The sequence below is a fragment of the Panthera onca genome, chromosome A2 (assembly GCF_046562875.1).
Source record: "Panthera onca isolate mPanOnc1 chromosome A2, mPanOnc1 haplotype 2, whole genome shotgun sequence".
Classification (NCBI taxonomy): Eukaryota; Metazoa; Chordata; class Mammalia; order Carnivora; family Felidae; genus Panthera; species Panthera onca.
In genome coordinates this window covers 105496227-105522453 of record NC_138340.1, presented here as the reverse complement: position 1 = coordinate 105522453, position 26227 = coordinate 105496227, and the positions used below count along the sequence as shown (strand labels likewise).

General features: G+C 34.9%; 1 protein-coding gene across 1 annotated transcript; it reads right to left on the bottom strand.

Moving 5' to 3' along the window:
* Positions 1-19836: 19836 nt before the first annotated feature.
* CA2H7orf78 (chromosome A2 C7orf78 homolog) lies at positions 19837-25399 on the bottom strand. The gene is made up of 4 exons (XM_060627209.3): positions 25048-25399; positions 23048-23132; positions 21480-21622; positions 19837-20677 (listed from the first exon to the last, which is right to left on the bottom strand). Exons 1-4 carry the CDS (start codon positions 25387-25389, stop codon positions 20555-20557), a joined length of 693 nt encoding a protein of 230 aa, XP_060483192.3. The 5' UTR covers positions 25390-25399; the 3' UTR covers positions 19837-20554.
* Between the last annotated feature and the right edge of the window lie 828 nt (positions 25400-26227).

Sequence of the window (26227 nt, the reverse complement as noted above, 5' to 3'; positions counted from 1 at the left end):
AACCAGCTATTTCACTACTATTCAACAGGACACGGAGTCTTAGACAATACAAGAAGACTGGGAAAGGAAATAAAATGTATTAGGAGCTGCTAGGAAGAATCAAAACTAATTACTTGCAGTTAATAATACGAAAATCCCTAAAAATCTAAAAGAATCTACTGGGGCACCTGGGTGGCTCAGTTGGTTGAGCATCCGACTCTTGATTTCGGCTCAGGTCATGATCGTAGGGTCGAGGGATTGAGTCCCCGGTCAGTCTCCATGCTGGAGCCTGGTATCCAGCATGAAGCCTGCTTGGAATTCTCTCTCTCTGCCCCCACCCCAGTTCATGTGCACAGGCAGGTACATTCTATCTCTCTCTCAAAATAAATGAATATTTTTTTATAAAAAGAATCTAATGACAGACTAGAAGTAGTAAGAAAATTCAACAAGATTATAAAATGATTAGAAGAATGTGAATGATATAAATGATATAAAATGACATAATGACATAAAACTAAATACAAATTCAAAAGAATTAAAATAATATAATTATTATAAATAATTTTAATAAATATTTCTATAAATTTTATAAGTGTAAAATTGGATGTGTCTATGATTTCAGAATAGAAAGAGACTTTTTAAACAATACTAAAAATAACATGAAATATAAAGGGAAAAATTGATAGCTTTACTACATTGAACTAAAGATGTGCCCTCAAAATAGGACAGCAAATAGAAGATTAAATCATCAACAGTAGATTGTGTGAAAATCCTTTCAATTTCTATAAAAAATTAAAGATGTTGAGAGTATATGCAAAGAAAAGGGACACAGAAAGAATAATGTCAAACAACCTTATAGAAAAGTAATATAAAGCTGTGGAGTAATTTGAATGGCTACTAAATATATGAAGAATGCTCATTGACTTGAGCCTTATGTTCATTGGAGGAACCACATAAACTGACAATATTTGAGTGCTTACTATGGTCAGGCACTATTCTAAGGGCTTTTAAAATATAAGTGTCCTGATTCACACACCTAATCTCTACAACCACTATGATTCTACTACTGCGGTCATACAATGTTAGAGTCATCAGGTTGCTAAAAATTTGAGAGAGAATGGCAAAGTCTGGTGAAGATGTGGGGAAATGTGAAATCTCACATAATAGTGAGAGACACAGCTCTAACACAATGTAGCCATTTAGAAAACACTCTGGCAATATTTAGTGAAAATTGTAGTCACATACTTTGTGCCCCCAAATCTCACTCTTGGTCCTACACTCCGGAGATGCTCTTCTCAGATGCACCAGAAGACACGTACAATGATGTACCCTTTAGCATATGGTGGTAGAAAGCAGTTGAAGGCAACCTAGGAATTCAAAAATAGGCATCTGCAGACACACATAAAATGTGGCATATGGATAAGCATGTGAGGAATACTGTACAGTGTCAGAGGCAATGAGTCACATGGAAAAAACAGCTGTGTGACTACATTGTAAAACTAAACAACTGAATAAAACAGTAAGAAATAGGATGTGACACCTTTTATGCCATGAAAGGCATACCTATGTTAGAAATAAATTTCATGGACGTGCGTATTTGCAAATGACCATGAACTATGAGGAATGTCGATTGAAAGAGTGCAAGCCTGTGAGTGGGTGCTAGGTGGGTGTGGGAAGGGGCTAGATGATGGCAGAATGAATGGGAAGGATCATGAAATAAAACACTGGTTGGCAATAAAAATTTGCCATGACCCAAGGAGCACAATCAATTCAATTCTGAAATCCCAACGCAAATAAAATAAATAGATAAATTGAAACACCAACAAAAATTAAGAAATCTATCTGATTTATATATTTTTAATGTTGGCATGTCAATATATAAAAGTTATATAGAACTTAGGCCTATTATAATAAAAATTATGCAGTGATCTAAAGAAATTAGGGGGAACTGTAGAATTATTGGAGATGAATATTGTGGTTCTAATTCTCATTTTCCCTATATATTCTTTTAACTGTGTGACAAAAAGAAAAACCTTTAAGTCAGGAAGTGTTTCACATGAATTGTAAAACCTGGGTTACTAATTTACTATTTTATTACCGTCAGGCTTAACAGTGTGCAGAAAAATACTTGTTTCTATGACCTGAAATCTTGCAGCCTTATGAACTATCACTACAAAAACATTCAATGATTGTTAAGGAAAATATGCTTTATGTTGCATATATTAGCTTTTCTTTTGGTCTAGTTTCAAAACTTATAATGACCCCCAAAATGTATCTACTTATTGAATCCAGAGAACAGCAAAGAGGAAAAAGCTCAGGGAGTACTTAAGGTAAGAGAAGGCAAAAAAAAAAGAGGAAAGTATTTCTTCCCTTTCAGCTATATTCTCATGGTCCTAATTACTATCCTCTTGCATAAATAGCCTTTAATATGTGACTGCAGTATTTAATTATTTAGGCAAAGGCGAAAATGCAATATATACATTATATATTTTACATATAATATTATATATACCTTATATATTATATATAATGAATAATATAAATACTCATATACTCATATATACTCATATACTCTCGTATACTCATATAATAAATAATATAAATACTTTACATATGTAAATATATATAATAAATAATAATAACATAATATAATATAATAATATATTACACATATTATAATATATTATATAATAATATAATAAATAAGTACTAATAATAAATAATAAATAATAAAATATAATGTATAAAAATATAATATAATATATATTAATATATGTTATAATAATATATTATATTTTTATATGGTAAATATAATGTATGATTACAATTATATAGGAATATATATTATATATTATATATTCCTTATATATTATATATTATATATCATGTATATTATACTATATATATATATTCCTTAAAGATAAAGGTATAAACATCTTATTTTCCTTTGGATATATAGTAAAATATTTATGAATAAAATGACACAATGTCTGGAATTTACTTTGAAATACTCCAGGAAGGAAGCTGGGGAGTGAGAGATAAAATGAAATTGGTAAAGTGATACTAGTTGTTGATGTCGAGTCATTGCATATAGGGGTTCACTATTAGGTGAACTTTTGTGTAAGATTACAATTCTCCATTTTAAAATGTTTTTCTTAAAAAATAATAATCTTGGGCTTTGTGTGGTTTTAGAAATGATTTTGCTATAAATGCCTTCTGAAATACTTATGAGATGAATGAAGCTCCTAGAGCTGTGTGGCTGGATGCATTTGGAAGAGTTTATGATGCCATCCAAAAGGCCAGCCACATTCAGGAAGAGGTATGGCCTGACACTTGTCTCTCATTTCCAAAACAACTGGCAAGTGTGGGCTGCTTTTCCTTATGTGTGGTAATAACCATTGGCGAGTTTTCTTCCTCTCTGAGTTTGTGTCTACAGATCTTGCTTTCCATCTCACTGAGCAATTCCCAAATTAAACTGGGAAGTAATGAATATTTATTATAATCAAGTAACCTTGTAAAGTGAGAGAAAGGTTTCTTGGGCTTGGTTTGGATTTTTTTTTTTTTTTTTTTGCAGTTTCCAAACACACTACAGAAAACAATTACCCAAAAGGAGATTAGTGAATGAAATTGTTAATGTTAATCACACAGTTTAAACCAAATCATTGTATTTATTTATTTTTTAAGTTTTTTTTTTTTTTTTTTTTGAGAGAGAGACAGAAAGAGCGAGTGGGGAAGGGGCAGGGAGAGAGGGAGACACTGATACTGTCAGTGCAGAGCCTGGTGCGGGGCTCAAACCCACGAACCATAGATCATGACCTGAGCCGAAACCAAGAATCAGACACCTAACTGACTGAGCCGCCCAGGGCCCCCCCCCCCCCCCCACGTCATTTGCTTTAAGGAGAATTTTCTATATTAAAATACAAGTTGAAAATCAGTAACACGTATTTTGAAGTTTATGACAATTCAAACGTTTTAAATTATGAGTACTAAAATCTGAAGGAAAATGTCGAAAGGCTGACAACAGCTCTGGAGGTCTGTGCCACACAGGCTTCCCAATATGACCAGGTACCTAGCTGGCTTCTTCCACTTGTCATATCAGGTAAACCAAGATCATTCTTTAGAAAAGGATCACATCTTTCAGTAGGTCATCAGGAAGTTAAGTTTTTTGTGTCATTTGGATGACCAAGTTGCATAGCCTTCACTTTTCCCTCTTGGGATTATGAGACTATAAAAGTGAATGTTTTCTGCAGAAAGTGCTCTGTCCATCTGTTAAGAAAAATTTTAAAGTTTTTTGATGAAATGGTAATTTTAAAGTTTAAAGTTCTAGCTCCATAAAAGGAAACTACTCTGACATTTGAGTATTTTTACTTTGTATTGCAACCAGTGAAAAGATTGAATGCTCCTCTACAGTCATTAAAAAAATGACAGCTATCTTTGCTTTAAGTTTTATGTCCTATCCTAGAAAACACAGAAAAGAGATTCTTCAACTTAAAGAGAAGAATAAAAAGCCATTTTTGTGCATGTGTGTCAAATTTTATAGACAAGCAAATATGTCAAATACTTTATAGTAGTTTAGGAGGTAGTTTAGTAAAGTTGATATTCCAGATAAAATTAGAGATGAAAAGACACTTGAAGGCCATTTCCTGCCCTGGTTATAACTCTTAGAGGCACTGAGTATAGTGGTTTGGAATATGGACTTTGCATTAAAAAAGAAAAAAAACCACTTGGGTTTGATTTCCAGAGGCTCCATTTACAAACAGCGTGGCCAAACTCAGTGACCTCCTCAACATCTCCATCTGTAAAATGGTGATAATGAATATATGCTGAACACATGTGTATGAAGTCCATATGCACACTGTTGTAAAGGTTAAATGAGATTGTGCTTGCAAGATACGTGACAAGTAACTAGAACATATATAGAATGTGCCTGGTAAACATTAATTCTTATTGGCTCTGGGATAGCATTTACATTTAATGTAAAATACACAGCAATGGATATGTACGACTGGCAAAATAATTGCTTTGAAAAGAAGTTTAAAAAAACACATTTATTGTACAGAAATGAGGCAAAACTGCAGCATATATCTGCACAGTTGAATGATTCTGCATTGCCCTGAAATTCCCTGAAAGAGTCCGTTTGCTCAATGGAAAATACTTAGACTTTCAAATTGCATCTGGTTTGAATTAGCCTTGGAAATCACTGCTCCTTTTTTCTAAAATAAGTGCTTGATAATCTCCACATAACCCTGACAATGACATCATTTAATGCTTTGTTTTGTTTGGATAGTCACTCGATTGCTCAAAACCTTCACAAAGAGAAATATAAGCAGCAGGTTATACTTGAGCCTTTATCGATTGTTAATGCAATTGTCTGACTTTAAGAATGTGAACAGGCTCATCCCTTGCTCACCACTGTCGTGCAAATGTACTCAAATATAGAACATTTTTCCTCAGTGCTTTCAATTCTTAATTATTAATATTCCCACCTACCTCAGAATTAAATCAATATTATTGTGTCTCCAATAAAATGCTTCTCATCAGACAAGTGCCAGTATTTTCCCCCAAAGCTATTCTTTATCTAATAGGAACTTAATGTATTATACTCATTGACTTTCCATTTTATTCCCTAAAAGTATAAATTGAGACTTCCAAGGTAGAACCCAACTACCTATTGTTGGAGAAGAAAAGGAGCCCAGGTCTTTACAAAAATCACAAGAGTTCTCCACATGCTCCTGGATGGCTCACAGGAAAATCTAGGATCCCTGGAATTCTGAGAGCTTGACAACACTAACCAGGCTGGGTGGTTTGCTGTCCTTTTTCAGTCTGGACCTGTTTAGAGAATTTCAATGAAAAGTTTGAGAGATGCAGATTCTGGAGACAAACTGTTGAAATCACTTTTAGTTCTGTCACCTACTATGTGTCTTAGGTAAGTTGTTTGTGGTTTTTCAAAATGGAGAGATACTAATCCCTAGCTGGTAGGGTAGTTCTGAGGATTAGTTGAGTCAATCCATGTAACGTGTTTAGGATAGGACTTAGTACAAAGTAAGTGCCTAGTACATGTTAGCTATATCATCATCAATATCATCATCATCATTGTTATAAACATACAGATAAATACATATATACACACATGTACACACATACATATAAATATGCCTATGTGAACCAAAACGCCTTTTGGTTTTACCCTGCAATTTTTGCTTAACATGCACTAAATTTTTTAAGGAAGTAAAAAAGGTTTATCTCATTTAAAAATTGCTGTCTTGGGGCGCCTGGGTGGCTCAGTCCGTAGGCATCCAACTTCGGTTCAGGTCATGATCTCACGGTTCATGGGTTCGAGCCCCACTCCAGGCTCTGCACTCTCTCTGCCTCTCTCTCCCTCTCTCTTTGCTCCTGAAGGGATTGTCTCTCCCTCTCTTTGCCCCTTGCTCACTCACATGCTCTCTCTCTCTCTCTCTCTCTCTCAAAAATACTTAATTAATTAGTTAAATTAAAAAATAAAAATTGCTGTCTTATAGCACATTATATTGATGTACTAAACTTACATTGGTGTACCTTTAGTTTTTCTTTCTAGGCTTTTTGCTTTACAAATAATACTTAAAGCTACAGGTTTTTATATGCAACTTCACATATGAATACCACTATTTCTGAAGAATACATTCATAGAAGTGACATTGATGGATCAAATTATATTTCTATTTTAAAAATTTGATAGATACTTTACAGTATTCTCCAAGTATATCATGCCCATTTTATTTTTCTAAAAGCCATTCATGAAAATGAAATGAAAATGAAAATTCATGAAAATGAAAGACTATTCATTTTCACAGGCCCTACTCAGCACTTAATGCTATTAATTTAAGTATTGCAAATCCAATGGGTATGAAATTGTATTGCATTTGGTTTTAACTTGCATTTCCTGGTTAGCAGTGAAGTTGAGCACATTTTTAAAAATAATTTTTGACTGCCTATAGGTATTCTATAACTTTTATTTTTATCTTATTTATATATCTTATTTTGTGTGGGTTCTTTTTCTCAACTTTCTTTAATCATTGTGTATGTTCATAGTATTAACTCATTTTCTCATGTAGGTGTTACAAATATTTTATCCCAGCATGTTGGTGGTTGTGTCTAGATTTTTTTTTAAGTGGGCCTTTCCAAATTGACAATATTCTCTCATATTGTCTTCTATCCAATTTATAGCTTCATTTTTGCTCTTTAGGTATTTAGTCTGCATATAAAATACTTTGATATAGGGTGGTGTGAGTATAGAGCTTTATATATATTGGAAGCCAATTTCCTCATAGTGAAATACATGTGAAATCCAAGCTAGAAATTGAGAGATGGATAAAACTTTAAATATTACTCCATCCATAGTCTCATCTTGCCATTCAGTTGACTAAGTCCCCCAAAAAGAAAACCAAAAAGCTTGCCTCAGCCTACAGTAATTTGATGTGAATGTTAGACTTGATGGTTGGTCTGTCTGATATTGCTTTAGTTGGCCAGACTGCCTCTTGCCATGACATTTCCTGCCACATGGGTCTGTCTTAAGCAATTTGGCTGGTACTATTTTCATGTTTATCTTCCTCTTCTAGATATTTTTTCCCTTCCCTGAAATCACAGGGTTTACAGAATTATTTCAGATAGATAGGAATGATTTTTGCACCCTTTTTAACAAATATATATTTTCAAAGCACTGAGAGAGTTTCTTCAACTTTTGGTCTGGCTCCACCCTTCTTCTGAAAATAAAAAGTTTAATATTCCGTGTGTAAGTATCTACCAGACACAAAGATGCTCAGTTTTGCAGGCCAGGCTCAAGCAAGAAAATATGCAATTTGATTCCTAAAATATACATATATTGGCACACTTGACAATAATCTCAAAAGGATAATCTGTGGTACAAGTTTGTTTTCAGAGGAAAGATTTTATCATGGTTTTAATTAGCATTTAATTACTTTATTAGCATTTATTGTTTCTTTTCTACTTGCTAAAGTAACACATAAAAATTGAAGGAAACTTAGATAATACATAAAAATATAAAGAAAAGTTCCATTCTGATATAATCACTTTATTTATATATATTTTTTAAATTTTTTTAAACGTTTATTTATTTTTGAGACAGAGAGAGACAGAGCATGAACGGGGGAGGGTCAGAGAGAGGGAGACACAGAATCGGAAGCAGACTCCAGACTCTGAGCTGTCAGCACAGAGCCCGACGCGGGGCTCGAACTCACGGACCGTGAGATCATGACCTAAGTGGAAGTCAGCCGCTTAACCAACTGACCCACCCAGGCACCCCTTTATTTTTAATCTTTATATGTACACATAAGTGATTTTTAAACAGAATTAGTATATTGAACATGATTTTTCATTTTAAAATTCCCTTTTATTATTTAAAATAGTAGTTGAAAATTATGAGATTGAACATTAAATCTGGGAAGACTAGTGGTAGTTCAATCTATAATCTGCATGGCCCTTAGAAAGAATGTATCCCTTTCATGTGATTTTAATTTTTAAAATTTTTTCTCAATTTTAAACCTTTATATTTTGTTCCTCACTCTTTGAGAAAGCTAAGTAATGTAACAGCCAAATTACCAAGGAAAGTCACAACTCTAGAAAAGAAGCATAGTATTTTGCCTCTGTAGGAATCTTGAATGAAATGAATAACTATATATCAAATTTAAGTTATTGAGCAAATTTTCTCTGTGAAGAGACAAGTATTTGGAAAAAAAAAAAAAAAACAAAAAAAAAACAGACCAATACAGCAAATGGATCTAAGAAAACATAAGGAACTGTTACAGAATGTGTACCTCTCATCCTAGGAGATAATTCAGAGCTAACACAGCAATGAACAAAGGTAAATGTATGGTTTTGAAAACACTATTTAGAAAATAAAAAAAAAATTAAAACTTCAAAGAGTGTACATATATGATATAAGCCTTCAAATAAAGAAGATAGAAAAAGATTAACAGAATAAACAAACACCAACAAAATATGAAACAAGAAGATCATGAAGATAATAAAGATAATGTCATTAAATGACATGGGAGACAAAGATATGATTTGCAAAACTGAAAGCTGTTTTTGTCCCCCCTAAATACCAGTAAGCTAGACATACATTTTAAAAAGTGATTTGGGAAATGGAAGCAAACAAAACACAGAATGAAGTAAGTGAAATATCTAAAGGTATAAAAAAAAAAATGTTGAAACTTATCAAATTGTGCTGTAAGTAACGACTTAACAGCCCATTAGAAAAACCAAGTTAAATGGACAAACAACATAAAAATGTAATGTGACAAAATTAGTAAAAGATGGAAAAGCAACTTGAATACATTAATAGCCACTAAATATATTGTATTAATAGTTGGGAGCTTTCTGTCTAAGAAAGCACCAGACAAGTAGAAATTTATAGGTAATTCCTACCACATATTCAAGGAACAGTACTAATTTCTAGTTTATACAAGTTGAACCAAAAAATAGAAAAAGAGAAAAAAATGCCAAACTCTTGTCACGAGGCCACATTTTATTTCTGTTGGCCACATTTTCTCAAGAACTTTGCCTTTAAAAATCATTAAGCAAGGCCCTTTTTCCCTAGTTCCAGTTCTATCTCAATTTTCTATTTCCATTTCAATTTAAAAGGTCTTCCAAATTGTATTCTGTGATAATGAGAACAGAATCCCCCCGTTATGCTTTCTTCCTATGAAATAAGAGCAATTTACAAACCAAACCTATAAAGTAGGAATGAGAGAGAACAAAGGCATTGGATTTTATTCCACTACAGAAAATTTAATATGAACAACTTCTTTCCCTTATTAATTTTTAATTTATTTTTATTGACATAGAGTTAATGCAGTGTTACATTAATTTCAGGTAAACAACATAATTGATTTTTTAAAGAGTAAAGAAATAGTATGTTCCTATAATTGCAGAAACTTTGTGTGTTTTTTTGTATAGGTTCTTCCTACTCATTTTGGAAAACCAGGAAAAAACTTTTTGCTTGTGTAAAGAAAAAATGACGTATCCTTAATTTTAATTTGCTTAGCAAGTGTTTAGTATCTAATTAATATGGGTTGAAATAATTAATTTTGAAGTCATCCCTGTGTATAGCATAGTGGTTAATAGTTCAGGCTTTGCAGTTAGGAAGACTGGGTTTTATTTCCAGTTCCTCCTTTAAAAACTGCGTGGCCTTTAACAGGTTACATAAACTCTCTTCTAGCTTCCACATCTCTAAAATGATAATAATAGGTTAAAGAATTTTTGTGAAACTTACATTAGGTAACTAATATAAGATATTTAAAGTAGTTGGCTCAGAGTAATCCTCTATGCAGCTTAATTTTATGTGCTGTGATAGATTTTGTTAGAATAGGTCAATTAAAACTTAAAGACTCATTAGCTAAAAGCTTAAGCAATGTGATATATATCATAAACAAAAATGCCTTTAAAATAACTTTTAAAGACACATTTAGTATACTAAATAAGGTCGTGCTATAGAAAAATTCTGTTTGCTCTCATTCAATGTCCTGGGAGCCAGTGAAAAAGACTAGAATTCCTGGTTGGAAACGTTAAGTAAAACTTGGAAATAAAGCTAAAGAAGTATAGCACAACCTTTCAACATGATCTTAGGGCACTGTTTAACAAGTCTGTCCAATGATTATTTAAATAATCTAAAACTACACTGTCTAATAGGGTAACCACCTGCCATGTGTGGTTACTGAATGCTCACAATATGGCTAGTCAGAGGTGATGTGCTCTAAGTATAAAATGAACACCAAATTTTGAAGACTTAGTGAGAAAAAAAGAATGTAATATATCTCATTAATAATTTGTTATTTATGTGTTAAATTGATAAATAGTTTTTTTCATTTATTAGGTTACCTAAAGTTTATTAGTAAAAATATTTTTGGGGTGCCTGGGTGGCTCAGTCAATTAAGCATCTGACTTTGGTTCAGGACATGATATCACGGCTCCCGAGTTCAAGCCCCTCGTCGGGCTCTGTGCTGAGAGCTCAGAGCCTGGATCTTGCTTCCAATTCTGTGCCTCCCTCTCTCTCTGCCCCTCCCATGCTCTCTCTCTCTTCCTCTCTCTCAAAAATAAATAAACGCTAAAAGTAATTTTTTAGTATTTTTCACTTTTCTTTTTTTTCAATGTGCCTACCGGAAATTTTTAAATTACTTATGTGGCTGGTATTTTATCTGTAGTGGATTGTGCTGATCTACAGAATAGAGCTTTGTGTGAGTCACTCTTTACTATTAACTAAGTCCTGGCCTCTGTGAAGATACACGTTAACTGGTAGATTTAGTTCCACTAAGAGTGCAAATGATTTCTCTGGTAGAAAACATAACCCCACACATTATGAATTTATTGCCCTGAAGGATGCAGTTTTGTAAATTACTTAGGAATCTTATTACAACATTTTTAAAACATGTGTGTAAGTACCCAGAATCTTATAATGATCTTTTAACCAGCTTTGTCATCTTCTTTACACCTTCATTAGTGAATTAGTAAACCTCTAATGATTTAATAGATATGGTTCAGAAGAGATTGAAAGTCATTTTTAACTTTCTGAAAATTATACTTTGATAGAAAAAAGTTCTTATTATGCTTAAAATCTTTAAATTAGTTTGGCTTTTACAATCTTTCTCTTGTGAATTAATTGCATAATGTTTTTCTTAAAATTCAGCTATGACACAATTTAACATCGTTTTGAAAGTCACTTTACAACTCAGAATTCAAAAACAACTCGCAAAGAGAAATGTAACTAGGAATTTATGGTGTGACCTTTACCCATTGCCTGCAAGGATGTAAACCCAGTATCATAGAGATTTATGTTAATTAGACCACTTCTTTCATGCATCTTTGAGCATTTAATCATTAACGTGCTCAGCAAGACCTAACGCTGAGCCTATGTTCGTCTGGCTATGATGAAAAGACTTTGTAATCATTTATGTGCATGCATTTTCCCTAAAAGCTTCATTTCTTACCTCAAGGGATGGTATTTCCATTTCAAGTACAATGAACAAGAATCTTACAATTTCAACATTCTTGACAGATAACAAAGCAATGTAAGCACATACTACTCCACAAAGATGTTAATTTAGAAATCAAAGTTATTTTTCACTTACTGTAAGCTAGAAGAGAAGAGGTAAATAGAATGTATACAGACTTCAGCACTCTTCAGCTCCTGGTGAATACCTTTAGCTTCATTGGCTTCTAGGAGTAGGAATCAACAACTAGGTCATCCATGCCTTATTCAGCTCTCAGATTATTCCAGTGAAGTCATTCATTCAACACAGTTTTAATAGGCATCTGCTATACAACAGCTACTATACTTGGCACAGGGCCACAGCAGTGATCACTGACAAAATCCTCACCTTTCCTGTTAGTAGGGAGACCCTAATGGCTGGAGAAGGGTAAATGAAAACGGTAGTGGATGAGCTCAGTCAAGCAACCAGGATGAGATAGCAAAAGACCATGTAGGATATTGAAGGAACTTTGGTTTAAGATGTAAAAGACACTGGAGGGTTTTAAGCAGAAAAAAGACATATCAGGAATTGCATTTTATAAGAGTCATATACAACTCCACTATTCTGTTGAGAATATACTAAGGTAAGGGTGGGCCTCCAGGATACTCTCAGACAGGAGAATATTACAATAATTTAGACAAAGGATAATGGGGATCTTGACCATGTATTTGCTAGAGATGGCGCAGAAGAGTTGAGGTCATAGTATAATGGGAAGTATAAAGGATGGGATTTGTTGATACATGGTGTGAAATACAGGCTAGAGACAGGGGGAGAGAGACTGTTTTATTTTTATTTTTATTTTTATTTTTTCCCTTGCAAGTGGGAGAATGGAGTTGCTCTTTAATGAGTTAGGCAAGACTGTAAGGGAATTGAGCAAGAAAAGCAGGGCTCAGTTTTAAAAATGGTAAGATTGGGAGGACTATTAGATATCTTGGGGAGATGTCGAGTAGTCTGTCTGGAGTTGAGGAGAAAGATGCCAGGGCTAGGGATGTACATTAAGAAGTATTAGGCATGTGGGTGACATTTAAAGTCACAAGCATGGATGGGATCACCAAGGGTGCATATAAATAAGAAAGAGATTGGGGCCAAGAAATGAATCCAAGAGCATTTTCACCTTTCTACTCACATGTCCTGAGTAAATTCACCTGCTCGATGTATTTAATCCAGTATCTGCTACATCTATTTTTCTAAAGAATACATTTTCTTTTCATAGATTACCTACTACAATTCCAGGGAACTTAAATTATTCAGAACATCCTTGGGGAAATGATGTAACTCATTGCCTCATCTTTCCACTTAATGTTGCTTATGTAAACAGAGCTATTAAATCCATATTTGACTTCATTCCAATCAGTTTCCACAGTGAAATTGGAAAGGAGACAGGGTAATTCATTTGATAAAAATGTGAGTGGCATGAGGTTCTACCCTTTTCATATTTTATTTAAAATGAAAACTATCAAATCTTGAACAGAAACAAAGAAATTTCAGATTATTTTTTTCTTTCCCACAGAACTTTTAAACAAAATTTTAGAAAATGATTTTAATATGTTAAAAGAAAGTCTCCCCCCCCCCCCAGAACTATAAATTCCCCAAGCCTGATGATCTTCAAGAAGGACATGTTTTTTTCTCATTTGGAAATAAACTTCAAATATATATTGAAAAAACTGAAAAATAAAGATTCAGATTGTCATTCAATATGCCATAAATATGCAAAGTAAATTTTTATTGTGTTAGCCCATGCTACTTTGTAAAAATGAACACAAAGTTTCTATGTATAATTCTTGAGTTTTTGTGTTTTTTTTTAAGAAATAATTGCCATTACAGGCCATCTGGCATCTCAAAATTTCTGAAAATAAAATGTATTTCTGGAAACAATTTAAACTTTAGAAAAAAAATACCATAGCACAAATTTATCTTCAATTTTTTTCTTTGGGTAATATCCCACTAGAAAAGTACCCAATTTATGTGAACTATTTCAATTCTCGTTGCTACATTTTCCCTATTTTTTTAGGTTAAAAATTTTTACCTTTAACCAACTGTATCCCCCCAAAAGATATAATATTCATCTTTTAAGAAAATACATGCTATGTATAGGGAATTCTTATTACTGTGAAGGATGCAAATAAAATTTACAATGTTTGCCTTAGAGAAGCTTGGTGGTCAAATTTAGTAGGGATTATTCTTATTTACCTGTCTCTTCTTAGCTTAACCCAAGACTAGAGCATCTCATTAACTCTGGGTATTAACAGAAGATCTAAGTTTTATCAACCTTTCACTCATAGGTGCAAGATCTTACCTTCACAAATCACAAGTCTGATAACAGTATTCTTTTTTTTTATATATATATATTTTTTTTCAATGTTTATTTTTGGGACAGAGAGAGACAGAGCATGAACGGGGGAGGGACAGAGAGAGAGGGAGACACAGAATCGGAAACAGGCTCCAGGCTCTGAGCCATCAGCCCAGAGCCTGACGCGGGGCTCGAACTCACGGACCGTGAGATCGTGACCTGGCTGAAGTCGGACGCTTAACCGACTGCGCCACCCAGGCGCCCCAACAGTATTCTTATCTATGTTGCAACAAAGCAATTTCGAGTTAAGCAACTTCAGTTTGAAAAACTTGTAGATTTAGAACTTTCTTATGACTTTGGGAGAGTGCCTATTTCTGTAGAATCCAGCATGATATCAAAATCTGATGGTCTCAAAAGGAAATGCACAGAAGGTGAATCTCCCTCATTCAGGAGAGATTTCAGGAAGCTCTAATGTGAGACCAGAATTTCCTGAATCAGCTTCTATAAATGGGTGAAGTTTACCAGGTATGACACTCCCAGGACCAGAAACTTGACCGCAAATGCCGTGCATGGTGTGTTCAGTCCTCTTGTCTTATTATAAAGCCATTCATCTGAAACCAAGCTCGGAACAGCATGATAACAATAGGAATCTTTGAGCATGATCACAACTCTGATCAGGAATGAGAACTACACCACGTTGGTCATATAAGTTTATTTTTGGTTATTTATCAGAAAGTATGCGTATGCCACTGTGATCTGGAACTCATTGTGTTTTAGAGCATCGTGGTGAATAAGTGCTGCGAATATTCCATTCCTAATGAGGACTTTGGTTTCCTAGTTCACAAAATTAGAATGATAATGAGGACGATAAAGATACCTAAGTAATCACCATGTGCTCTGGAGGGAACTGAGTGCTGTGCCTATGAAAGTGATTGCACATTGCTGAGTTTGATTTGTAAAAGACGACTAAACAATGCAAAAGTCAGGGACTCCTAAATACACCATGTATCACAGTTAAATATCTCCCTTCCATCAGCAGCTTTAGGGTGAAACTGAGGGGCGTTAGAATGAACAATTTTATCTCCAATTTCCGGTAATCTGTATCAATGCTTCACAATGAACCTCAACCACTGTCTTCTATTCTCTCATTAAGCAAAGCTTTTTAAGTACCACACTCCAGGTACTCACCTACAAAATAAAATCAGGCAAAAGCCTGGCTCTGAAGTTGTTTATTACCTCGTTGGGGAAAAGAGCACTACATCACCCACAAGCATGTAATAAAAGCTATGCTAGATATATGCTCTGGGTGGTGTTTGCCTCTGAATGGATGGGGGTATTGAAATAAAACAGATGGGAAGGAAGGGCTAGAGGAAAAATATTGACAGGAAGATTCCTAGAAAATGGCCGAAGCCATGTGAGGAGTTTGAGAAGAGTGTGCCCAAGGCTTCTCACTTAGACAAGAAGGGTAGGAGCTCAGTGAGGCAAGGAACACAAGTGTTAATCAGGTAGAAATGGTATCTTTCCTGTTGTCTTGAAATGAGACAAAATCCCCAAAGCTGAAAATACAAGGAAACAAGCCGCTAGAAGACATATTCCCACAGGACTTTTTAAAAGGTATATTTTCCTTGTCTCATACTGTCACTTTCTACTTCATCCTCATTAAGTAAATAAATGATTAAAACTCTAAATGTATGTTTTTTTTTTTCTTTAAGTAGGCATGATTATCCTTGGGGGGAAGCATTGTAGAGTACACATTCTTACTCCTGTGAGAAAGGAAAGATGGTGAACCCTGCAAAGCCAATTCAGAAATTCTCAACATTACCATTTATGGAGAATAGAGATGGTGGTTGCCTAGAAGAGGAGGAAACCTGCAGGTATGTACGGGTGGCTTCTTGCTGAGCTTCAGAAAATGTAGACACCTCTGCGCTGTCCTTCAGCGCAAAGCAGTGTGGGAGTTCCTGGAGGAGGGGTAGTTTCGTCTATATCCCCAGGAGGTTTCAGAAGGTATGCATTTGATCATAGAGAAGGGTGCCTACTTCTTACCTAGAGATTAAAAGAAGGGTGGCTCACAGTGTCAGGGAAAGGAGAAAGGAAAATATGGGGCCATCCACATGCTCCCATTTGGTGGGCTGTATGGAGTGTTCCCTGAACACACAAGACTCATAAGAAAGCTAGGCTCCAGCCATCTTGTGGGTAGCCCTACCAAGAAGGCTGTCTGGACAGGACTTGGGTCTACCTGTAAGAAGTAGTGGGGTGGACTGCTGATAGTGAGATGCTGAAGTTTAGTCCCTATCAAAGGACTGTACAGAATGAGGTCCCTGTGTAGGACAAAGACGCATGCCCAAAATGGGCTCCACAAGCAAGTAACTGTGTGGACATCTGCCATACAGGCAATGTCACTGTCTGCTTACAACTGTCTCTCCTACCTGAGGTTTTTGTCCCTGTTGCTACCTTTGCCCTTCCCATTTCTCCTTTGGGCACCAACACCTTGCAGATAAAAGGCAGACCAAGAGGCAATGGTGTGTGATGGGAGAAGTGTAGAAAGAGAAAAAGGAGATGATGTTCCTTTCATCACTGTAAAGCCCTGAGCCACAGGGTAGGCTTTGGTTGAGGTGAGGAGAACAAACTAGTTGTGAGATTAAAGCTTTAATCTAGAACAGATGAGGCCTTATTATTTATTTATTTGTGAAATTTAAGGCAATTAGAAGAAAACTTCCCCTTGTTAACTTTTTATTAAAGTTTTACATTATGCAGCACAGTGTATGCATATTAAATGTGTATTTCTGTGAAATATCACAAATGGAATACGTCTACATTACCACCACCTGGGTCAGGAATTGTTACATTTCCAGGGCCCAGAAACTCCTCATTGCACTCCGTCCCTTTGAGTCAAAGGAAATCAACTTCTTGATTTCTTACACATAGGCAAGTGTTTTTTTTTTTTCTATAAAATGGAATAACTATATAAGGTATATAATGCGTCTATCTTTTTTTTTTTTTACTCATCAGTATGTTTGTGAAACTCATCCATGTAGATGCAAATAGTAACACTTTGTTCATTTTCTTTGCTGTTTGGTAATCCTTTGTGTAAATATACCACACTTCATCCATTCTACTATTTATTGGCATTAGGCTTGTTTCTAGTTTGAAGATTATACCAAATAATTTTGCTATGAATATTCCTGTACATATCTAAAAGTACACGCATATATACTGTGTATATGTCTTAGATAAATACACTAAGAATGAAATGTCATGTCATATGTTATACACACATTCAACTTTAGAATATATTATCAAATAGTTTTCCAAAGTACCAGTCCCAATTTACACTCCCTCAAGCACTATAGAGGAATTTTAGTCGCTTCATACCTTTACCAATGCTTCATCTTCTCTCTCTTTTTCATTTTAGTTATTCTGGCAGGTGTACAATAGTATTCCATTTTGTTTCCTGACTGCATTTCCCTGAGACTTATGAAGATGAGCACATCTTCATAAGTCTAGTCATTTAGATATCCTCTTCTGTGAAACACCTACTATTTTCTCCTGAACTGCTTGTCTATTTCATATTTATTTGCATGAGTTCTATAGCTGCCTTTCATTCCTATTCGTGTCATTTGATGAATGAAAGTTTAGAGTTTTAATGCTTATGTTGAGCATTTTCATAAGTTTTTTCTTTATGGATAACTCCCCACCCCCTTTTTTTGGTCCTGTTTAAGATATCACTTATTTTCCCAAAATTTATTTTAGAAGCATTATTTTTTTTCCTTTCACATTTGGATCTATAATCTATATGAATTGATTTCTTTATGCATGGTATGAGGTAAGAAATCATATATACCTTTTTAAAATGTTTATTTATTTATTTTGAGAGAGAGAGAGAGCAGGGAAGGGGCAAAGAGTGAGAATCCCAAGCAGACTCTGTGCTATCAGCACAGAGCCTGATGTGGGGCTCAGTTACACAAACTGTGAATTCGTGACCTGAGCTGAAATCAGGAGCCAGACACTTAACCAACGGGGCCACCCAGGTACTGCAGGAATCGCATATACCTTTTATTATAGCCTGAGCTTTTTCATGGCTTAATGCGAGCTGGAATTACAGAAAACACATTCCTGGTACAAATAAAATGATTGAAAATCTATAGGATCTGCCAAAGATGTTCTCAAGCTGAAGACATAAAGACCCAACACAGCACATTTGAAAGTCATGTTTGAGAAAAATAAAGTCATTTGTTTGAACCCTCACAGGGTTCAATATGCTAAGTATATCAAGAAAAAAAAATAAGAGGGGACTATAATTTCAGATTATTATTTTCTTTAATTTTGAGAAACCTGTGGGATATCGAGGTAGATTTGCTCTTCAAGTTAAGAGAAGATGCTTCCCAGTGGCAGCTAGGAAGGGTGAAATTCTTGTGAAGAATGAAGCCACTTAGTTTATAATGATGCAGTTAGCAGGAGTCTATGATTTTCTGAAACTGTTTTAAGTAACTTGGTGATGGACTGCCCTGTCATTTTCTTTGTAAGTGGAGCCTGTATTTGACTAAGACAGCAGTTAGCATGGGGCCCCTAATTACTAAGCTCAAGTAAAAAATCATCTATAGAGGAGAAGGCCCTGCTATTGCTATGGTGGTCTACACTCATGCACAGCAGGATCTTTGCAATTTGAAACAACCATTTTGTAAACTTTGTAAGAATAAGTCCACATCCTACGTCATTCGTGGAGTGATCTCATATCTACCACTCACAAACATAAAATAAAGTCTTGTCCATTTGAACACACTTTTCTGGACACTGATCTCTTTATATATTCATCTGTAATCTGTTCCTCTTAGAGATAGCTGTCTGCTGACTGTTCATTCTCTGGGTTCCTTGCGTATACATAAGACCATAGGTTTATCTTACTAAAGAGCCTTTCTCTCTCTCTCTCTCTCCTTCCCACCCACAACTCTCTTTTCCTCTCTTAATTTTCAGTCAACTCTTGACTAGTTCCTGGAAACTTGTTTTACACAGGCAAGATGCATAGTTTTTTAATTTTTATTAATCAAATGCTTAACATAGTAATCACTCAGTGTCATTGCCATGTTCCATGTGTTTTACAAAGTTTTGACTTTTCAACAACTTTATGAAATTTGTGCTTTTAGTATTTTCATTTTACAGATGAGAAAACTGAGACATAGACAATTAAGTAATTTTTCTATGGTTGTGCAAAGCCCTATCTCTATATTATCATTAACAATAATAATCAATAATAAGTGAATCCAAAAGATATGAGGGTCTTTACCAGTAGTTTATATATACTATTTCACTTAATTCTCCTAAAACCTAAGAAAGATTGATTCAGAAAACTTAAGCAAATCATCCAAGATTATATTTATAGGTGATTTGGTTAGAATTTGAGTCCATTTTTTACCAAATCTCAAACCCAAACTCTATTCAGTCTATTAATCTGCCCTCCCACCTCTTTCCCATAGATGATATTTACAAGCTAATAAAGAGAGGTAAGGGAAGCTATAATGAGTCAGCTATAAGGTGACCACCCCCTTGTCTGCATCTGGGACAGCATATATTATTCAAATTTTACAGGTGAAGAACTGAGGTTGAGTGTGGTTGCATAATCGGTCCAAGATCATGTAGCCAGGCTGGGATTCAAAGCCAGGCTTTCTGCCTTCTAAGATCATTACACTACTGCCTTAGGGTGTCATGATTTAGGTGTCCCCAGAAGCAGACGCTTAGCCAAAACTCTGGTCCTACCAGAGGTGGTCTCCAGATGAAGGTAAAATGGTGGCAAGGTAAGCACGTGGGTCAGTGAGATAGGAAGGAAGCCAACAGAGTGAAGTAGCTACGGAACAACTGGAGGTTAGCCCCCTGGAGGAAGCTGGGGAGCAGCATAAAACAATCGCCTCCATTATTACCTGAGGGCTGCAGCTGGGAGATATTAACCCCCAGCACTTCTGGTGGCAGCCAGGGAGAGCCTTGGGCAAGGAGGTGCAGATACTAACTATTGGCATGTTGGCAGAAATGATCTAGAATAAGAAAGCCTGAAGGGATATGGACAGACACAGTCAATGACAGTTTTCCAGGATTTCACTGAACCTAGGAGAAATAATAATTCATCTTGGATCAAGGAATTGGATTCTTTCAGACTCCACTTAAAATGGTTTAAGCATCATGCAAATATTTCATTTATAGTTCTTGTGATAGAGCTTCTATGGGATAAAGAACGTATTATTGAAAGGATCATTTGAGCAGCAACTCTAACAAGTTAATGTAAGTGTTCAACAACAAAGCTTGAAGTGTTTGCCCACCTGTTCTTGCATGTTTGGGTAAACTTCTCTTCCACACGATCCATAAATGCACTGTACACATCTCGTTGCCTTCTCTGTCTCTTAAGGAAGATTACACAAAGGAAGTTAGTGAAAACAAACATTTACTGACTTTAATTGTTTATCTTTTTAAAATTGCTATGTAATGATCTTTGCTTTAAAAGCTTGCTCTGTGTGCCACATGCACATCTTGCTGTTCTTGGTTGTACAGGGATACAAAGCAGCCTTACTTGTCCAGGGTGGAATTTGAGTCCTGGTAAACGTTTGTTTTCTCAACATCTTGCAATGAGTGTATGACAAAGTCTTCTTGTCAGGCCTTCTTACTTGAGTGCAATTCACTCAATGGGTTGCTCCAAATGAGGTGGGAGTAAACTTGGGGAAAATTCTTCACAATGTGCAGGCCTCAATCCACCCTACCAACTATCTTTGTACCAAGAAAAGAAATCCAAAATTCTAGATATTTCCCTGTTTGCTTTTTAAGAAAAAGCAGAGATAGTTCTGCTTTACTTTACAAAACAAGAATATCTTTCACTATATACGCTAACAATAAATTAAAAATTCCTACATCAGGGTAATCATTAATAACAGTGTTGGAGACATTTCCCAACAGCTGTAGAGAAAGAGTCATGCTCATGGGGTGCCTGGGTGGCTCAGTCGGTTGAGTGTCTGACTTCGGCTCAAGTCATGATCTCATGGCTCCTGAGTTCAAGCCCCACATCGGGCTCTGTGCTGACAGCTCAGAGCCTGGACCCTGCTTCGGATTCTGTGTCTCCCTCTCTCTCTGACCCTCCCCCGTTCATGCTCTGCCTCTCTCTGTCTCAAAAATAAATAAACATTAAAAAAAAAAAAAAGATTCATGCTCACCGTGTATGCAGCTGATTGAATGGGCCATGGGGCTTTTGGTAAAATTAGCTGTGGGTCCCAGGTGCATTCATGAGGCTTGTAAGTGATAAATCTTTCTATATTGTTCTTCTGTTTATCATCTTTCAGTGACTGGCACCCATGTACTAGAGATATGGAGACAAATGAGAAACATAACAATTACATCAGTCTTTGTTCACATCTCTCAGAATATAGTAGGAAATCAGGGCCTAGGAGCGACAAATTGATGGACAATTTATAATGCAGATCTAAATAAAATGTTGCTTATCTTGCCCACCATTTCTACAGGAATTAATGTTCTTCAAACTCTAATTCTAATCCCACCTTTTATTTCCCTGGAAATCTCTTTTTAAACTTCTCAGTAGTGCTTTGCCATTTGAATGGCATATTTTGCATTCTACCTTAAATTTTACTTACAAATTTGTTGATATCAGAGTCTGGGTCTTATAAAGTTTCCTTGGCATTTTTTTCCGTAGTGACTTATATATAGTAAGGAAAGTTGTCGTGTCCCATTTTAATTACACACACAGATAAGAGTTTTATCAATATAATCTATGCTAAAACATGTACATTATGTAGAAATAAATTATCTTAGCTTCATAATTGTAAAACTACTTGATTTTAGGGGTGCCTGGGTGGCTCAGTCATTAAGCGTCTGACTTCGGCTCAGGTCATGATCTCATGGTTCATGAGTTCTAGCGCCATGTCGGGCTCTGTGCTGACAGCTTGGAGCCTGGAGCCTGCTTCAGATTATGTCTCTCTCTCTGATCCTCCCCTGCTCATGCTCTGTCTCTCTCTCTCTCAAAAATAAATAAATATTAAAAAAATATTTTTAAATACTTGATTCCAATTTTTAAAACAAGAAAATAAAATTCAACCATTTTCCCATTACTCACAGACAACCACCATTAAGATTATATTGTTTTTTTTAACTGATATATAACTACAGTATGTAAATATAGCATGCATGTATTATCACTCTTGTCCAAATACGTAACACTGTATAATACAAGTTAACTCTAGACAAGCACTATTCACATGGCACCACAGTAATTAAGTGTGTATTTGTATGTATTTACCATGTACACGACAACATGTGCTATGTAAACATTATATATGATCGAAATATGTATGATAGATTTATTGCTCACAATAATTCCATGATAGAGATTCAGTTATTGCCATTCCCATTTATAGATGGGTAAACCAATAAATAGACAGTTTAGGTAACTTGGGGATAGTGAAGACAAGATTCAAAGCTATGCAGCTTGGTTCTTGGTCTATACTCCGAAGTACTTACTCTATTGGTTCTCTAAACAAAACACTTTGACTTAAAAACTCAATCTTCAACAGCATATTAAAAGTTGTAGATAACAAAGTAAGTGCATTGTTTCCATTAATTAAGTGGGCATTTAAAAAAATTACCATATTATTAAAGGTGATAGGTTAAAAAACCATTTTAGTGATATGTTTTTACAAGATTTAGTATTAAGATATAACGCAGAAAGTTTGTTTTTTACCGTGTTCATAACTTCATGATAATGACTTACCTGTACTTAAGTGTCTGGACTTAAATTTTAATCCAAAAGGGTCCCTTTCAAAAGTTGTCACAAAGTTTGGTAAATTATGTTGATACTAGATATGTAAAGAGAAGATTAAACATAAATACTGTTTATTACTAACATTACATTTGGAATGTGATTTTTACAAGTATTAATTATTTCACTGGTAAAATGCAATTTTGATGATTTTGTTATAGCATTTAAAACTTGTGTATGAACATCTGAAAGAATAATCCCATTCAAGATACTGTATAACCAATTCATTTTATAGTAGAACAGAGTACTTCAAATATCCTCATGTGAATAAATCAGAAATAACATTTTAAACAGCATGAAATTAAAGGAATCTAATCGAAATTTGCATTTAATCTTAAATGCCAATAAGGTTGCATGTTTTATTTCTGGAGCTAAGTTTATTTCAAGGACGTAATATTTAGCAAAGCTAAAAGAATTTGCTGAGACTGGAATAGAGTAATTACTGGTTGTTTTCAGCAAACTATACCACAAAGCACTTTTTAAAGACGGTTTAAATGAACTAATATGACCTGAAATAGCATCTGTATACTTCCAGAAGCTAAAATTAAATAAAATACCACAAACGTCTCTGTTTGAAAGCTGAATCATTGTGGCATGAAAAGATGAGATCAAGCAGAAGTTAGAGTCATCCTAGTGAGTGACTCTAGGTTCTGCCCCGGGCAAATAGGAAAATATTCAAAGTCTCAACAGAAATCCTGATACAAGATTTTCACTCTTCAGTCAAATACAATTGAAGCACTGTTAGTTTAAAAAACATTATACTGACATCTGGTGGTTGCACAGTTTATATTGCACTGTCTCCAATTCACTTTTTCATAAAAACAAATTAATTCAGCGAAAATTAGAATGTCTCCCATTCCTTGAACTTTACTTATTCATGTCTTATAATTGCAACCGTAACTAGTAAAATTTTTGAATAAAGCAATGACATTTGCGATTTAACTGACTTCCTCTCATTTCCAAAAGTAATATACTCCATTTACTGCAAATAGAAAGATTTACATGCTTTAAATGAGTAAAGAATGTTATAGATCAAGGCTTCTTGAATCTTCTAGCTTTTATCCTAAGAGCTCCTAACAGTTAACATTCATTGAATGCCTCAACAGACCTCAAAGACCCTGTTGTAAGCACTTTATGTATAATTGTCTCCTTCATTACTTAAAAGAGCCATATAATATGAAGTATTGTTATCCCATGTTATAAATAAGAGGCTTAATAACTTGTCCAAAATTATTAGAAAGTTAGAGAGCAAGGATAGATAAACTGATCCCAGAGGGCAAGTTATATTTTCTCATATTTTCCACTGGAATAAATTTATTCTTTTTTGTAGCTATTTTTCTTGTTTGTTTTATCAGTCCTATTGCTTCTCTCATTACTAAGCAAGAGTCATATTTATGTGTTAAATTATAGACCTAAGGATAAAATATATTCATATTCTAGAGGAACAACATTTTGAATCATTTGAATCTCCTTAAATATATGTTCCCCGCCATCATTTTAATTATGAATCTAATTCTTGCCCACATATTATTTAGATTATTAACCACTGGAAAGATTAATGAAAGTAATATAATACCGCCTTTGTCAATTTTTATTTGTTCATCCATTCATTCCATGAATTGATTCTATTACTTCTAGATTGTAAACTGGCAATTGAGATCTGTTCTCCAATCACATCTAAGCCCGAACTATTCTCAAAACTAAGAAAGGCCATCTACATGATAGATAAAACCACATCAGAAACATTAACCAGGGTCCTACCTCTCTCTTCTGTCACTTATTGCTGAATTTGAATTGTATTGTTTCTTGGGAAATCAAGATGCAGACTTACACATATTATATCTACATACCTTTTTGCTCATGTAATTCTAGTCATAATTAAGAAATGAGTAAAAAATAATATGTATTTCTCCTTATCTGTTTTGTTTTCTTGATTCAAATGCTTTTTGTACCTGTCGAAAGTCGTGTGGTTTTGGATTGAAGTATACACCAATTGGATACTTTCCACTCTTCACAAACATTAACTTCACTTCATTTGAATCCATATGTGGGAATGTAGTTATAAACTCTGGAGATATGGGCTTCTTGGGATGATTCCTTATGCTGGGCAGGTGAAGCATTGTTTCTGGGAAATTAACTTTTTTTTCCTTCCCTTGTTTTTCCTTAATAATCCTTGATGGTTTTTCTGGAAATCTCAAAGATGTATACAGTTTGTAACTGAAATCAGGAGGCTTTATTTCCCATATGTTGACTTTCATTTCAGATTGTGGTGGTTGCAGGACTTTTTTTTCCATTTGGAGTTGAGGTCTTGGGTGCGATACTCCAAACTCTTTGTGTGTGACATCTCTGCTTCTGTTGCCTTTCTGGGAGTCAAGGTCCATTAGGTGAAGAGTGTTTTCACATGTAGGAATCTGCAACAGACATACCAATGCTGAGGTTTACCACTATAACAATGGGATATTGAATATATTTTCTCCAGGCCAATGTAATTTCTGAAAGATTTATGAAACAAGAAACAAGCTCAGTAATGACGGGTGCATCAAAAAACAAATAATCTAGTGAAGAAATGGGTAAAAGACATGAATAGACACATCTCCAAAGAAGACATCCAGATGGCTAACAGACACATGAAAACATGCTCAATATCACTCATCATCAGGGAAATACAAATCAAAACTACAATGAGATACCACCTCACACCTGTCAGAATGGCTAACATGAACAACTCAGGCAACAACAGATGTTGGCGAGAATGCGGAGAAAGAGGATCTCTTTTGCACTGCTGGTGGGAATGCAAACTGGTGCAACCACTCTGGAAAACAGTATGCAGGTTCCTCAAAAAATTAAAAATAGAACTATGTTACAACCCAGCAATTGAACTACTAGGTATTTATCCAAGGGATACAAGTGTGCTGTTTCGAATGGGCACATGTACCCCAATGTTTATAGCAGTGCTATTGAGAATAGCCAAAGTATGGAAAGAGCCCAAATGTCGCCCATCGATGAATGAATGGATAAAGAAGATGTGGTATACATATACAATGGAGTATTACTCGGCAATCACAAAGAATGAAATCTTGCCATTTGCAACTACATGGATGGAACTGGAGAGTATTATGCTAAACGAAATTA